This window comes from Andrena cerasifolii, chromosome 11 (genome assembly GCF_050908995.1).
Source record: "Andrena cerasifolii isolate SP2316 chromosome 11, iyAndCera1_principal, whole genome shotgun sequence".
NCBI lineage: Eukaryota > Metazoa > Arthropoda > Insecta > Hymenoptera > Andrenidae > Andrena > Andrena cerasifolii.
This window is the reverse complement of record NC_135128.1, coordinates 10,795,261-10,812,447: the sequence shown is the minus strand read 5'-3', so window position 1 is coordinate 10,812,447 and position 17,187 is coordinate 10,795,261. Positions and strand designations below refer to the sequence as shown.

General features: G+C 44.2%; 1 protein-coding gene across 4 annotated transcripts in view; it reads left to right on the top strand.

Annotated features, from left to right (window-relative positions):
• Positions 1 to 17,187, top strand: part of Glurb (metabotropic glutamate receptor B) — a 243,591-nt gene that overhangs the window by 202,370 nt on the left and 24,034 nt on the right. For all 4 annotated transcript variants that reach the window (XM_076822664.1, XM_076822663.1, XM_076822666.1 and 1 more), the window contains exon 3: positions 668 to 810. In XM_076822664.1, coding sequence (XP_076678779.1) covers positions 668 to 810 — 143 coding nt within the window. The remainder of the gene's footprint in view (positions 1 to 667; positions 811 to 17,187) is intronic.

Below are 17,187 nucleotides of genomic sequence, written 5' to 3'. Positions count from 1 at the left end.
CGAGTAGCTCAAAGAAGCACGTAAAAGATAGAGTCACGTCTCGAAGCCCCCTCAAGCACAAACGAAGCGCAAAGTAGTGATTCGGTCTGATCCAAAATCGCCGGAAGAAAGTCATCGGGAATTCCGTCACGCGATACATACAGAGCCCACAGAGCCACGTCCTCATTTCCCGCGGCATTGGAAAGATACACACAGAACCTGAAATTGGATTCCGCCCTTCGGCAAAATCCCGGCCGAAACTGGAAGCCGAACTGTGTCCTTTGTCGGTTTTTTAAAAATACATGAGATTGCTAAACAGTGACTGCGTCCTTCCCCGTGGAACGTTCAACGCTGGACACGAAGAGACGTCAACCTTCTGCGTAATAAACACTAGGTCTTCGTAGGGAAATGTGATAACGACAGAGCTACCAGTCATTATAAATCTACGGTGCTTCGAATAAAGTTTCATGAAAATGATTGTAGGTAACTTGATTGTAATTCGAGTGCGATATTAGCTGATCCTAATTTTAATCTGATCCATACTCAGTGCAGATTATACTCTAAGTTAATGGTACTAATAACAGTGTCTATAAAATGTGCAGTATCTTGCATCTTCCTATATGTACTAAAACGATTGTACGCGTTTCAGTGGAGAGTTAAAGTAAACGTGCTCGTGTTTCTGTTTCAGGTTCCATAAGCAATATAGACGGTGCCGAGTACCACTGCAATAAAACCGCAGTGCGAAAGGTTATCAGTGGAGTCGTGGGAGCAGCCAGCTCGGTCACATCTATCCAAGTGGCGAATCTGCTCAGACTCTTCCGAATACCACAGGTATGTGCATTGAATCGCGGAAGACGCGAGCAGCGAGCATAAATTAACTTCACGAAATGATCGGGTTGAAAAAATTCATGTTCGCCTAGTCCCATTCAAAGTTCCGATGAAAATTGAATTTAATGAGATGCATGGAATTCTAAATGAAATATTATGTACCAGAGTAGCTTTCATTTGAAGGAATTTTTAAAATTTTGGAAATGTCGATAGTTACAGAAAAATATGCTTCTAACGTCTGACTACTGATGGACCTATTTCCCTTGCTCTCCTATATTCTGCTTATCCCCCCGTTCTAGATGCACAAGTAACTTCCCATACATCTTCCGTATTATTTAGAATCCCGTTTCAAGTTGAAAATTATTGGGATAAAAGAGCCTTTGAAGAGATTGACAAACTCATCAGCAATTCCATTCAAAGTTCACGAGTCCCAAATCACACCATCTATCAACTAGATGAAAACGTAGAAAAGTTCTGGTAATAGAGTAGTCTGCGAGAGGCATTAATCATCTGAAAGTGTTATCCAGATTAATGCATCTCATGCAGCTTTCATAGAAATTAGTCGACTCATCAAGTGACCACTAAATTGCGAACTCGCCAATAGAAGAACGGCCCTCCGCGTGGAACATTCATAGCGCGGAAGTTTGCAACGCTCGATAAAGAAATTAATGAACGAAATACTGGATGTTTTTCGATAGTTCGGCGCGCCTCTGCCCCGACTGCGTTTGCTCAACCTCGACCCGGCGCAATTTAATCAAAAGTTCTGCATAAAGTGTTCGAACTGCGCTCCCTCCGAAGCAAGAAATATTCAAGTAGAAAGATGTTGCCACGTTCATAAAAGAATGAAAATACTAACTGGCAGCGAACCGTGAACGATCTTCATTCCAGCGGAAACTTCACAGACACCGCGGCCTAAAATCGTTCGACTGCGAAATCGTCTTCCTCAGCCATGCGATTCTCACGATTCCCCTGGATCCGATACATCGAAGACGACCTAACTCGCGATAAATGCCCAGTGCTTGATAACGCGATTGCAACAATCATACCTTATACAAACTTCGTCGCGATCTCTTATTTCCCAGTGTAGACAACTACTTAAATGCCACAAATTACAGCAACCCTCCAGTTGGGGAACGTGACTGGAACGAGAAGCGAAATTGTCGTAACGCCGTTACGTGACTTTTATCTACCGCTACTGTCCAATAAGCCTCGGCTGAAGACTCCCCTAGTCAAGTATTATAGACCGAATCCCCACTGCGAAAAGTTTAACCCACCGTCGTGCAGTCACATCGCGGACACCGCTGAAAACCTGAGCGCCCCGTTGTCCCACGAGGCGCTGAAAGAAATACCGTAACGAGGGCGAGACAACAGAGAAATTCTATTCGCGTCATTTGTCATAACCTCCTTCAGACGGACCAGAGCTTCAAACTCGCTGGCTTTATTTCTATCGCCAACAGGTAACAATACATTTTACACAGAACCGCAGATTTTGCGCCCGGTTCACGTGCCAGCGATGCCTCCTTTGTACGAGGCTGCCTTTTTATCCTCTGCTAGCCACGAAAGGATTACATACATCAAGAAATGGGCGCAACCGGGGGTTGCGGGCGATCCTCTCGCGGGAAACAAAGCAGGAATCAACAGCGTTGGAAACGCTGAATATACACGCATCTGATGGGATCAGGGATGAGAGCGCAAGTACTGCTCCTCCACCCTCGTTCCTCCCCTCCGCCCTTCCAGGGATCAGCCAACTGGGGCGAGCGTTTATTCGCGATAGTTCCACGAATCAAAGAATACCTGGCTCCGCGAAATGAAGATCCGCTGCGTCGGAAGTCGTCGCGAAGAGATATCGCTCTTCTTTGTTGTTTCGCTCCTGAGTCGCCTTCGATGCTACCGCCCTGTGCCGAAAACCAACCCTTTGACCCAAAGTACAGCTGCTTCGCGAGAAGGACAGTGGGGGCATGGAAAAAAGATCTTTTCGACGGCGTTGAAATTTAATGGTTCCGCCTGGAAGATCGCGAGGCGAAAATACGTTAGGAAGATACTTGGGTCTGTCGGGGCAGTGGAGTGTTGGAATTATGCATCGTCTAGGGGAGAACGTTGGAGAGTATTCTGTGTTACGAATTAAGTGGAGCGGAAGAAGCGGAGGTCCCGCCAGTTTGCGGACACATTTTCGCCCAGAGTGTCTCGAGACGAGGAGCTTGGACCTCGTTAACTAAATTTCTAACCACTCGACTGGCGGCACGATTCATTTAACCTGTCTCTTAAACTGGAGTAGATAAAAGGTCACTCGGTTAAATGATTTTATCGTTTAGCGGGGCGGTTTATTCGTTGAAAACTACGCGCTGCTATAGGGGATGTTTCACCGAGGCGTGAGATCCTCGCTATCTTAATATTACCGTGGACAATTCTATGGTTTCCTCCCCGAAATTTCGTCGCCTGGAGGATCTTCGTGTCGTATCAAAGAAATTTACATAACTTGAGAAGTTTAAATTGCGAGCGCTGGCAATTCGCTGCAACGCTCTGAAACTCCAGCCGAAATGTGCAATCACTTGACATAGATTCCATATAATAGATATACAGAGCCCAGAAGACGAAGCGAGACAATCGCAAGTGAAAGTGGTCAATTTATAGTCAGACGCGCAGTGTTATACATCTGCATTGATACATCTATTTATATTGCAAAGAAGCTCTAAACCAAAGGATCTTAGTTTTCTGTCAATGAAAGCAACATCTCATTGACCAGGGGACCGCTTCACTGTGCCATTGTGTCGCTGGAATTGCTCGCCGGCAGGTTACTCGCGAAATCAATTTGAAGATTCAGCGAGCCACTCGATCAAGTGGACTTTGTGGTGCCTCTGGTGAGACGCGTAACCACCTTTCGCGTCGCCGCCAATCTCTGTTAAAGCTGGTAGGGCGGTCGCGTCAATGAGAACAACAAGTCACCAGGAAACAGGGAAATATCGACAGAGTCACGTGGAACTCAGGGACGCAATAAACGTACACCAATGCCAAGAAAAATAATTAACAACCACTCTGTCATTAATACACTGTAATTCATTCCTAAACACATAATTAGAAACCCCCCTCCAACTTTACCAGTAACTCTTTCTTATTTCCACCGAAATAGCAGCATCTCCGCTACGAGCAGTGGGGTGCAGGTGTAAAATGACGCAGACTTTAGCTCCCCGCCAAAGAAACCCATGCAAACGACTTCTGCGGAATTTTCGACCGCAGTCACGCTCGGCGAGAACAGCAAATCAGTCAGCCGCTATCGTGAAAGGAATTCCCGAAAGCAGGAAAAAGTCTGAGTTGCCGCTCAGTGGTTCGCGGAAGCGGGTCTCGCCGCACGAAATATGCCGACGACCTGCTTCGCCTTCTCTGGCTTCACGTCCGCTCGTTCGTCACTTACGAGAGCCCCGTAAATTCAGAAGTTGCTGTTCGACTCGTGGGAACGTATCGATTGATCGGAACCACAATATCCTGGCAGCGAACCGATGAGCCCGCGCTCCGAGTGTATTTCACAGCCGGGCGGTCGTCTCATGTATAGGCACACTGGCGACAGCGATATTCTGCGTCGAATATTTTTCGATCTATCCGTAGAGACAGCCCCGCTGATCACCGACCATCCGTATCTATCACCAGCGGCATAACTCATAGAAAACAACGATGCCGGAGCTGGGGATTGGTAAATTCAAAGGACGCTTCGGGATCGTTGGCTTGCAGGTTTCTTTTGGCGAAAGATATAAAGGTGGTGGGCATATTCGTGGAGCAGCTATTGAGAAATGAGATTACTGTTGGAGTAGAATGCTTCCTTTGTCTTTCGCTGATGTGGAGATAATTTTGAGAGGGTGCTCGGTCTTGAAGAGGTTCCGGTGTCTTTTGAAATGTCTAAATCAGTTTTATATATACAGTAAAAATTCTAATCCGAATATATCTCTGTAGAAATAATTCTAAGTCTGCGAAGAAGTTGTTGATTGTCAGAAGGAACGCGAGTATTTCAAAGTACTATTGTTACTGTAAAAACGTAGATGATCGTAGGGGTTTAGATTACTCGCAGCACCTGTCATCGCCCAGCACTTCGTTTGGTGATAGCAGAAAAAAGTATCCCCGAAAGCAACTGCATTTCTGCGAGTGTAGGCAAAAAAGGAGCATCGCAGAGGTGACGCGAGGCAGAAGTCACGGTAGATTGATTAATACTACTTGAGTGTGGGGCTTGAAAAGTTGCAGAGGTGATGAAGAGTAATACGGAACCTGAAACCTCCCCGATGGTTCGCGCCTCGAATCCACCGACATCATCTTACGCCGGTGATTGATGAGGCGAAGTTGGGATATAGCCCTCAGCCAGTTTCCATACTGTTTTGTATACGACCGCGGACACCGTATAAATTTTTTTGCGAACACCAGACGGGGCTGTATTTGCCGTTTCTCTTGCGCTACACCTGTCACCGCGTAATTCCAACAACTTATCTTAGGGAACGTAGGATTCCAACCCACAGTGCGATCTCATGTTTGCGAAACGAAGGGAGAATCGCCGAACGCTGTGTCCCAATTCAAACATTCATCCATACCACGAATTTCTCCTTTAATTTCCTGCGAAAGTGTTGACTCGGATGAAACGCAATCTCCACGTCCACCGAAAGTGACTCGATAGCACTTGTATCGGAGATAGAAGTTCTATAAGTTCTACAAACGCTCGAAACAAATCGATGCTATCTGCAACGGAAAGTTCAGAGCACGAACAACAGAGAACCGTAAAGTACCATCGACCAGGGGCCCGAATAATCGAATAAAGCTGAAATTTCGATCGCAGCTACGCAAGAACCCCGCAAGGTAAATCAATCGTCGGGCAATTGAGCAAATGAAAAGTGAATCGAAGCTAGAACGAAATTGCCCGGTCCCTTGTCGCCCTTTATTACTTCCAACGCGAGTTTCTGCGATCCGGGGACGAGTCGGTTCACCCCACGGAATCCAACCGAATCAATCCCCTCGCGCCGCAGATGTTCCAGCGAAGCTACATCTCTCCGGCTGGCCCGTACCGATGCGTACGGGCTGCCTGATTTTACGCTCCGCTGTTCGTAACGCTGAAATATTTCAAAGCCGGCTAATGCGACTCGGTCGATAGACGCGAAAGAACCGACCACGCATCGGCGAGCAACACGTTTACACACGCGCGATTGCACCCTGTTCTTCCGTCGCGTTCCGTTGCACCGCAGCTTTTCTATACCCCGAAACGAACCATCCAGCGGTAAAAGCGATCCGGGCCGAGCATTCGAATCGTCGCTCGTTTCTTTCAAGCATCACCTGTCCACTTCATTTCCCAATATTCGCGTTCGTTTAATTGCAACACCCGCTGCGGACCCGTCGCAACCGACTGTGTTTATGCGCACCGTTTCCTCCTCGATCACGCTGCTTCGACATGTCTACCTGTGCCCGTTGCGCAAGCTGTTTTGGAAATGTAGGTATAGAGGTTGTAGTCTTTTGAATTTCCATTGAATTTTTTCGTAATGTATCAAGTGCGAAGACTAGACAGTCTAGGATGAGATGCAGGAATGGTTATCAGGGTGGAACGAAATATTGTAGGGATGTTAGGTGATCAGGGCAGGAGTAAACTGCACACTCGTGGAAAAGTAAAAAAGGCTTATTTATTATAAAGAATAGGTTCAGGCGATGATGCCTCTCGTTCGACGGACTCTGCAGGACTGACTTCATCCATTCTTATCTTGCGCTCCCCGAGATTCACACTTACAACACACACACTCTTGACACGCACTCGGGTCACCCAAACTCTCCGCATGCATTCGACGAAACCATTCAAACCTCACACCCCTGACGCATTCGATATCCTACTATAAACATCCGCTCTCGATCCCAATCGCTCTGGCCCAAACATACTTTGTCAATCGAACAGTCTTCGCACTCCCACAATATAGGGGCAAAATATCTTTTTATTATTCATGACTTCTATTAATAATAATGATAATAAATCGTCTTTATTCTTTGTAAAATAATCGATACAACGTCGTGGAGTTAGGAAACGCAAAGTATAGAAAGGGGAGGCTCAGCATCGCTGTTATTATGCCTGACTTGAGTGGGCATAAGTTGCCTTTTATAAAGTTGTTTAAGGGGGGAGCCTGGTGTAACTAAATGAAAATCGAGGCATTTTTCGGGAATTTTTTTTAAAGAAAGTATTTGATAGATCTTTCTGAAACTTTCAGGATATTGTATTAACAGGTTAAGGTATATAACAAAAAAAAATTATTAAAAAAGAGCGGCAAATAACAAAGTTATGCCCAGCCCGTTGGCGACGCAATTATTGCACTGCGGGCAACGTAGCGTCTTTTGGTTTCGTCTGAAACCAAAAATCGAACAATTTTCTTTTAGTTTATGAGTGTACGCACAGAATGAAGAAATTTGAAACTTAAAAGATGCAAAATGAACAAATGGCGGCCTCTTGAATAAAAAGTTCACTGTTTCCAACGAAATTTTGCCTTAAATGTCTAAAAAAACGTTATTTATTTAAACAATATCATTATACTAATAACTTAGTACTGTGAAGAAAATGTTCACAAATATCCGTGCACAAGGCCAAGTCGATTGGTTGAATATTTTTTTTAGTTACATTGCCCGCAAAGTATAAAACTGTCGTTTCGAGAAAAACACATTTCAAGTTTTGTGGTAGCCTAGCGCTCCGTAGCAAAATCGGCTATATCCGCTTTAATTTTTGGAATTTCGTTTTGCGGCTTTGGGAACATATTGTCGTGATGTTCAACTATTGATTTATGCAAAAAAAAAATCGATTTCTTCGATCCGCTACACCAGGCTCCCCCCTTAAGCTGTGAAAGTTTGATCTTGATCAACAAATTTTTTCAGGTGCCGCAAGCCAGTCGACAGTCACGCAATCAGTGAATATGAATTTTTGAATGGCTTGCGGCACCTCAAAAAATTTGTTCATCAACATCAAACTTTCACAGCTTAAATAATTTTATAAAATGCAACTTTTGCCACTATTAGAAGTTATGAATAATCAAAAAATATTTTGCCAATATATTTCGTCCACCCTGATGGTTATATATTTATTATTAAATATGAAGAATTTTAGACACGCCCCGAAGGAAAGGAGAAACGTTAAGTTGAAGGTTAAATACGAAGGATTTTGACGCGTCCTCGTGGCAACGGCGGAAGATTTAAGGATGGAAGCATCCGCGCGCCGATAAATCAAAACTTCGAAGCGCGAGAGAATGCTCGAGAACTCGAGTCCCGATACCAAACACTCGACAGGCTCTGGCTTGCGGAAGCCCTGAAAGCATTAAGTTTGAAAGAGATATCGCCGGGATTTGCAAAAGGGAAAGCTGGATCCGCCGGTATATAAATCGGCGCGGTGAAAGCGGCACGGATTTAATTTCACCTCGTAATTCCTGAGAGCCGGTGTCCCTCCCGAAAGAAGGCGCGAGCGTATTGAAACAAAAGGGGGACGAAAGCCAGCGTGATCTCAAAGTTGCCGAGCTGAAGGAATGTTTGCTGAGTGGAGCGGTCTTTGAAACGAGGAATGAACTTCGTGGGGAATAAAAGTGTGTACAGCGAGGAAGGGGGACGGATATAAATCATCCCCCCACGATCCTCTGGAACTTCTTGCTTCGTAAAAATCTGTGGAATTCGCTTAAAATAATAGAAGTACCGCGAACGATACCTCGAACGAAATGATGATTTTAGAAAAGATTTAGGTATTGAGAGTCATTCTGGAGATTCAGGGAGTCCTTCGAGTGGTGTGTTAATAAACTCGCGATTATCCACACGAAGTAATCGAACCAGGGGTGGTTAGAAGTAGTACGAAAGAACCGCGAAGAATTTTCTTGTGAAAAAATAGTGGAGGCTGATACTCATTGCCTTCGGCGTTGCAGCAGACTTAAGGAAATGTGTAACTACCAAGAATTTATCGATGCAACTACCTTGCCGCCTCGCTGAGGTATACGGGGAGAAAGAGGTCAGCGGAAAGATGACGCAAACTTCCGCCTCCGGTGGATTTAAGTTTGTTATTAGACTCGCACGTTTGACCCGCCGCCAAGGCTCAACTTCACCAACAAACTTAGCCTACTGTACACGGGGGTGCACGCGTCACCGTTCACGGCGGGGATTATCTTGGAAGTGAGCGCTTAAAAAGTTGCCACCCTCCCGCCGTCGGTTATTTCAGGAACTTCGAATTGAATCGTTTTAATTAGGGGAGCTTGGAAGAACTGCCACGTTTCCAGCAAGAAATTGTAGAGATTCCAATTCGAAGAGGGCGCAGATATCGCGATTAATTAGAAAGTTCTCGCTTCAGTCAGACAGCGGAGGAAGTGTTCATCAACTCGCTGAATTTTTATCGATTTCTGTGTATGAATAAGTAATTTGCAGGTGGCTTAAGAGTCTGCGCGTCGTGATTTTATTTAGGAATTGATCAGTAGTATGTTTCAGTAGAATGCTCTGGGATAAGTCAGACAAGGTTTGAAATTATATACATTGAGGAGTTTTAGTCTGTCGGTGTCCTTATTTATGTCGACTTTAATAGTTTCAAATAGAATTTAGGAGGTGCCTAAGTAATCTGAGCTGAAGGCTTCCATTATCAAGAAATTGCGTATCTCCTGTCGGCGCGAACAGGATACACGGGTAATGCTATCCGTGAAAATAACATGGGTTGCACGAGTTTCTGTGCTTACCCGAAACTAGCATTATTAAAGGCTAGCATTTAATTTAGCTAATGAAACATAATCACATGGTCAACTATTCCGCATTTAACGATAGATTCCAGGCATAAGCTCGCCGCGAGAATAACAAATCTGCCGAACCGTAAACTATTACTGCGCATTCGGACGTGTGCTAATGTCGCGGTGTAATCAAATATCAGCCCCGGTACGGTCAGCGAATCTCGGTATTGCCAAATATGATTAGCCAGAATGCATAATTCAGAGGAATATGTACATATCCCGAGCGCAATCTGACAGTGTATTCTAAATAGTAATATAACGTTAATTGCAATAAATGGCGCGTTATTTTCCAATCCGCATCGGTAATGAACGATTTGTAACGATTACCCCTCGTTAACGTCAAAGTATACAAGAGACGAAGTGAATTTAATACACTGTCAACTTGCCGCGACTCATAAATCGATTAGTGGCGAGGGCAATATTATTACAGTCGTTAATTTTACTCTACGCCACTACGGATTCGACAGAGATCCACGCAACAGCCCCCATGCGGGTCGATCCACCAAGCACACACAGTTAGCTTAGCGTCACGGCGCAAGTAATCCCATATATCGACAACTCGGAAGCCAGTAGACAAATATACGTATCAGCCACCGTGAACCACTGATACGGTGACAGTAATCCACCGTGCCCTGCCACGCTAACACAGTACCTTGAGAGGTGCAATCAAGTTTTTCAAACGGACGCTTGTTAACAGCGAAATTGCAATGCGCGTCATCGACACTGAACGTCGCGAAAGATCACTGGGAGTGATTATGATTGACGCGTTCTACTTCCCAGTAGAAGAATCCACTTTATCGCTCTTTAAAGTGATCGATACTTGTGCGTCGAGTACTCAGCTTGTGCAGGCGATATGCACGATATTCAAGTTTACTTAATTCGAGTACTACATCACCAGGGGCAGATTTTTGGGGCACAAAATTTGGAGAGCGACAAATTTTGAGCGACAGAAATTAGGAAAGGTTTAAACACAGAGGCTGGAGACAACTTTAAAAACAATTCACTTCTTCATAGAGCGAATTAGCAATAACTCATATGTGTGTTGCAAAATTGAATTAACTTTGAAATTTTCTCGACTCTTGAATTAGAAAATTTTATAATATTTCGCGGAAAGGGCGGGAGACACTTGTTGGCCTGCCGAAAAAAATATGGCGTTTCTCTGAACTACTGTAGAAATTCCTTAATCACAGCAAACACAAAATCCCACTCGTTCTTCCATTCCCAAATTGATGGCTCCAATATGTCGAAGTTAATATTGTCTGACTCGTACAATAATATTCCCCTTAACCACTATCCCGATAAAGATTATCCACAAACAGTTACTGTAAATTTCCATTACAACATTCTGCGCTTTCAGCGATTACATCAACGCGCCAATATTCCCCGGCGGCAGACAAATAATTAAAAACAGGCAGAGTAGACCAAGCAGCGAACAATGCGGCGCGGTAATTGAAAAAGCGTGGCTCCGTAGAACGTAGCGTTACGCCGCGTGAAACACGCAAAGTTGCAAATGTAATTTCTCTCGCGAGCAATATAACGTAGTTTGTTATCACTTACCCTGTTAGCTGGGCGTGCTCGTTGATTGGCAACGGGCGCGACAATACGCGCCGATGATCATTCATCTGCAAATTTCTAACTCTCCGCTGACACATGCACGCGGTATAGTCTGAGGTGTCGCGGGGGAGGAGGAGGGGCAGATCTGCGAAAGACACCATAACAAGTCACGTCAATCAAGGATCTAGATGCATTGCGGCCATATACGTCGACCGATAAACGAGTTACTTGCAGCCAACACTCGCGAGACGCGATAACATGCAGGCCGCGTACCGGCCGTCTCATCAGGCAGGCAATTCATCGAACAATAATAGCATTTCACAGCCATTGTACTATCGATCTATTACATTGCAGGGAGTTACGGCTACTCCTGCGACGTATCTTCGGTGTTACACGCCGGAAGCGTTGCTCCAAGTGCAACGCGTGGCACCAAATTGTAAGGGATGTAAAAGTTAATGTCTCTAAAACTAACGAAATATTAAATGTTTCTTTCTGTTTTGGAGATGAGTTGGTTTCGAGGGAGATATCATTTGATAAAGATAGTGCTAAAAATAATAATTAAAATGAATAATAAAAATTAGTTATTTTCTGTGCTTCAAGAGCTAAATTCGTAGTCTGTAATTTGGACTATTAATTTCGGGGAAAAAGAAACAAAGAATTTTGAGGAGTGATTTATAATATTCTGTTACTGTGTGCAGTTGGTGGAATTCCAGTGCAATGTTAACAGTGGTCGTGAGAATTATTGATCTCTGTCTGACCACATGCTGGACACTTCTACTTGTTCCTCTTGCCCGTTAAGGAAAAAGGGTTCGCGCAGGGAAGCAAGAAGCTTTCTGCTGGGAAAGAGAAACTTAAAGAACCATTTGATTCATTTTTCAAGGATCCTGCCCTTTTCTTTCCTCTTCTTATGCAAAGTACAACAGATGCGATATTTGGCTCCGTTTTAGCTGACCCGGGTCCTTTTTAATACAATCTTGTCGCAGGAATGAATGAAACGATGCGAACGAAAAAAAGGACTGCGCACCAACGATATTGCAGTAGTTGGGAAATTTACGAGTAAATAAATGCCAGTCTTATTGGAGGAAAAAATTTAATAAAGACCACCGACGAAAGGTGGACCGTGCCAGAAGGAATGGAACAAGGTCGAAATTTCATCGAACTACTCGCGAATGAAAAACTCCTCTATCCAATGCTTAATTAATATCCCGACTGTCAAGGGACATCTATTCTAAACAATAACAAACCCATTCACCTGCGTCTGAATAAACAACGAGAGATCGATAGACGCTAATTAACCGCGAATGCTCTCGTCGCCAATGCTGAATGACAACAATGTAGGAAAATTCCCGAGCAGTTGCTAAATAGACCGTCTATGTTCACCGGAGAAACTGTTATCGTAACAGGATAACATTAAGGAAAGTCGCTTAAAGCAACGTGAAACAAGTACACCATTGAAAAATGATCCTCGATTACTGGAGGAACCTCCGACTACGATAAAAAGAGGAGAAAGTTGAGGAACGAGACGGAAACATAGCAACAAAGTTACTTTCGAGTGACTGCAAAGCAACTCCGATTATTTCACTACTGATACTTCATAAGAGATTAAGCCATCGAAGTGGCAAGAGAGGGAAATGCTCACTCGCGTTAAAGGTGGACATAGAAACGTTCAAGAACACGACTCCAGTGGGCGCTTGGATAAAATTACTTCAGTAGCAATCAGTGATTGTGCCAGATGTTCCAAATAAACACCGCCGTGTTTGAAAGCAGCAACACTAAAAGCTCGGGTTGATTAAAAATAATAACGCTGAAGGGACACGTCGATTCAATCGACAAGTATTAATTTTCTTCTCGTCATTCGCAATTACTCCACAATTTCATTGACCCCGTGGCAAATTGCCACTGATGTGTATCGCCGGCGTATAAAATACAGGGAAGCAATGAAAACTGTCGATGTACGTTCCTGAAAACTTCTCGAGAGCGATCGGTTGCGTTCGTTTATTTCGCTTTTATCGAGGTCTCGGCAACGTGCCTGCAATTTCGCGCGGTTTGGGCGCAGCCGGTCCGTTTCAATTAACGGTAACGTCATTTGGCCTCTTCACAAAGGGATTTGCAATTTCGCTGCGACCTCGAGATGGGAGTGTTGGTAAAAATCCGAACATCCGCGCATAAAGACAACTTGGGGGGGGCATCGACACGCTCGAGTTTTATTAACGCGGCAGTGATAACGTTGAAACGATTATCATCTTCTGTGTATCCACGGGATACAGATTCCTGAGCCATGCACCAAAGGAAGCAGCAGGAAAGAATCGCAAAGGACTACATCAACCAGCGAGAAGATTGGACTCTCGCATAATACAGATGCTAGGGTTACGCAAAAGAAAAAATCTGAAGGAACTACTGAATTTGTTGGGGAGGAAATAATCGCAAAGAAATGAATCATCTTTGGGGGAGATTGAAGTTTCCGAATCATAGATACATGGAGATGGCTTGAAAAGAAACAATCGCAGAGGACTGTGTCGTATTTCGGTAGGATTCTACTCTGTGGACCATGAATCTGCGATGGCTGTGCCAGAGGAAGCGATCACAAAGGATTGTGTCTATTTTTTGAAGAAAGAATAAATCTGTGATGAATAATTAAAAAAAAAAAAAACAAGCAAGTAGAAAGCAAAGGCAGTGTCTTTCTACTTCTGCAAAGAGAATTCTGTTAGAGTATTCTACGAATAGAAGAAGAATCGCGCCACGAAGAAAGAGTTAACACGTTTCGGAGCCAGGTCTGAGGAAGTTTGATAAATATATCCTCCGTCCCACGCGGATTTACCAGCTGGTAAAACATAAAGCTCGATGGGTAAAATGCCGCCCAGTGTCCCGGATAGAAGCGAAGCTGCTCCCATCGTGGCGAGAGATAACGCGGACTCGTTTCTCGCTACATAAACTCATCTTCCACGGTCGCGGCCTGCGGATCGATCCGCCAATATAACATCACCGAACCGAAATCCTTCGCCGTCCACGAAGACCATACACCGCAGCATCGCTCGAGCGCGCTTCTTCGTTACTCGCCGCGAGAAATGTCCACGGAGCATCGGTAGCCGTTCAACCGAGATAAATCGTCATTCCGCGAGTATCCATGGGGATGGGCTTCGAAATGGGGCATCATTGATCGAGGGGAAACGCGAACACTAAGAGATATCTAAAATTCCGCTTGGGGAAATTAGATCGCTCTGGTTTAGAGAGGTTGACATCGAGAGAAGCTGTAATTATAATTCCCTTTGTAAACGATAGCCACCAATTAATAAAACAATTGAGGGTGTTATTTCCCTTCATCATTCACTCTTCCTCCGCCCACCTCAAGAAGCTCGGAGTAATCAAAGACTGCTCCGAGATGAATTCCCAGGCAATAGGGGAAAGCGAGCCTCCGCTCCCGAGTCCTTTAGTATTAATGATATTGCTATATTAATGTAATACTCGGGGGGCAACAATTTAGGGCCAACGGTGAGACTTTGTTTCTCGAGGTATATTAATCATTTGTAATTCGTTCTGCTACTGCAAGAAGACGATCAATCATTTAAGCCTCTCCGTCCCTGGAATAACGAATACTATGGAAGGTCGAGATAAATATCACAGAGCCTGTCAATTTTTTGTGTCCTCGACTCGCAAGAAATTCCTATAATCGCAGTACATGGAGAAAAGTAATTACATTCAGAAAAACGAAAGTGGACACGAAGCCTATAGATTTCTCGCTTCTTTTGCGGCAACATCTAACGAAGGAGTAATTCCATTTTTCGGAAAGAAACGAGGGGTTGTTTGGCGACGACATACACGATTTTTCCATTATAAACTACGAAGATTATTAAAGTGGCTGAGGGAGCATCTGTTGACAGAATCGACCAAAGTGACTCGATAGTCGATTCCTGTACCAGTACACGAGCCGTGTCGTAGAATAATCTCCCAGGAGGGTGCAGGAGGGCTTCAACTTTCGCTCCATTATATTACACGGTTTTTCGATCACCGATTCCTCTACGCTCTTTCCGCCAACATCCGAACGGTTTGGTCCGTTGACACGCGATGCTTTTCCAGCTCAATCCCAATTGGCTTTGCTCTTCGGTGTCGTATACGCGACACACATCAACTGGCAGCGAAATTAACCGCTATAAACGCGAATCCGCGTTCGACGAGTTGCCAGGCAATTTCGCAAAACCACCGACTCCTCGTTTCACATTTCAACGAAATAATCTTGTTGGAGAAAATGTTCATTGTAAAGTTATTGAGTTGTATTCGTATATCAATTTGGTTTCCTTAGAATTCTAATGGCGCGAATAATTTTTTAAAGGTTACAGCACTCTATTGCATTATACTTAACACTGCGAACTTTTCTGTTTGATTTTATTGAACGATGAATTTATTTATCAAGGCAAAGCGCGTCGTCTTAATTTCCTGGAGTACTAAAGGCAGAAGCATTCCAAGTGACAAAGTCAGGTAGGCACACCCTGCGCACCCCTAAATCGTTCGACCCTTCGCTTTAAATTACGTTGTATATTAAAACTTTCTATCAACCTGCGCCTCCCGAGTGGGTATTATTAAATCCAAGATAAGATATTCGACAACCGTACGAAAAGAAGAGATTAAATTTTAATTCGAGCATATCCCCGACCGCGTATTTGCATTTTATGCAAATTCAAGGAGGGAAAAGGTAGCTGCCGCATAATTGGGAGCTTTAGCAGAAGTAGCGAGCTCAAGATTTCTGGCACGACAAATAGCGATCTCGCAGCGACGAATGCTTGTAAGTAGATCGGTAAACTACAGCCACGGCCTAGTTAATGCCTAAAACATTCTACCGAATCGTTTTGCCGCGGAGATAAGAAGGCGGCAGGTGCGATAATTGAAAGTTCGCGATAAGAGAGTGTAACAGAACTTTGTCCAGAATTTTCATTCGGAATAACTTTCGCGTAAATAGCCCTCCTCCTCGAACACGCCACTTCGACCCTTACCTTATTGCCGTTTTAAATTCTCCTTCGCGTGGAACTTTCGCGCGATTTAAAACCGAAGCGCTCTAAAACGACTGCAGCGAACGAGCCACAAGAGTGCCTATTCAATAATTCCGGCGAGTTATGATATGTTGTCTGGCTTTTAGATTAAATTCCCCGAGCGCTATCCACCGTGTAATTGCACAACGTCAGCGTTACACTGCAGCGTGCAAGTGTTGCTCGACATTGCACACGAATGTGTAAACTCGAGGGAACGCAATACAGTCGTGTACACGTCGCAGAAGTTTCCAAATTATTTCACGGCGTGAGAAACTTCAGCAACACCTCGTTACGGATATCTGCAGGGCCAGAACGATACAGCTGGCCACTTTTCAAGCAGAAGCTATCTCCCGCGGTAAGATGGATTATAGGGACGTTGATTCTGAGGGATCGAAGGGATTGCATTAAAGTGTGTTAAGGTAGAGACATCCTAAGCACTGAGAAGGCTTGGGAGACGGTTTAAAAAAAAACACGCGCTATAAATAGGTTTTCGTGAGCAATGTTTCTTTCAAATTTCATCAGGGTAATGGGAAATTGAGGGGGGAAAGGAAAAAATCGAGTACATGGTACAATCGTTCGGAAGATTTACTTTTTTCGTTCGTTCTCTTCCTCGCAGACATTCTGTCTGTGCTTGATAACGTTTGCGTATTCTCCCCTGATTGAGTGACTCCTTTTGGGTTACCTTACCCAGGGACATTGATAAATATAGGTACCAAAGAGGCTTACCTTGTTACCTGACCCCTTCTATGACCGAAAATACGACACCCAAGAGAGAACCGCGGAATTTCGTCAAGCAAATGCCGCCACAAACGGACTTCCTCTGATTATTATTCTATCCTTGGCATATTTTTTTTTTCATATACCTACTTCAATTTACGAAGAAAGAAAGGAACTTTTCGATTCTGGGGGCGTCCGAATGAATTTCCTCGAAGAACATAAGTCACTTATGGGGTATTCTACTTTGATCGGTCGAAAAATGAAGCTATTTTTAAAAAATTATTTCTCCATAAATACAACATGTAATGAAACAAATCTTTCTGGAATTTATTAAGCTACTCTTATAT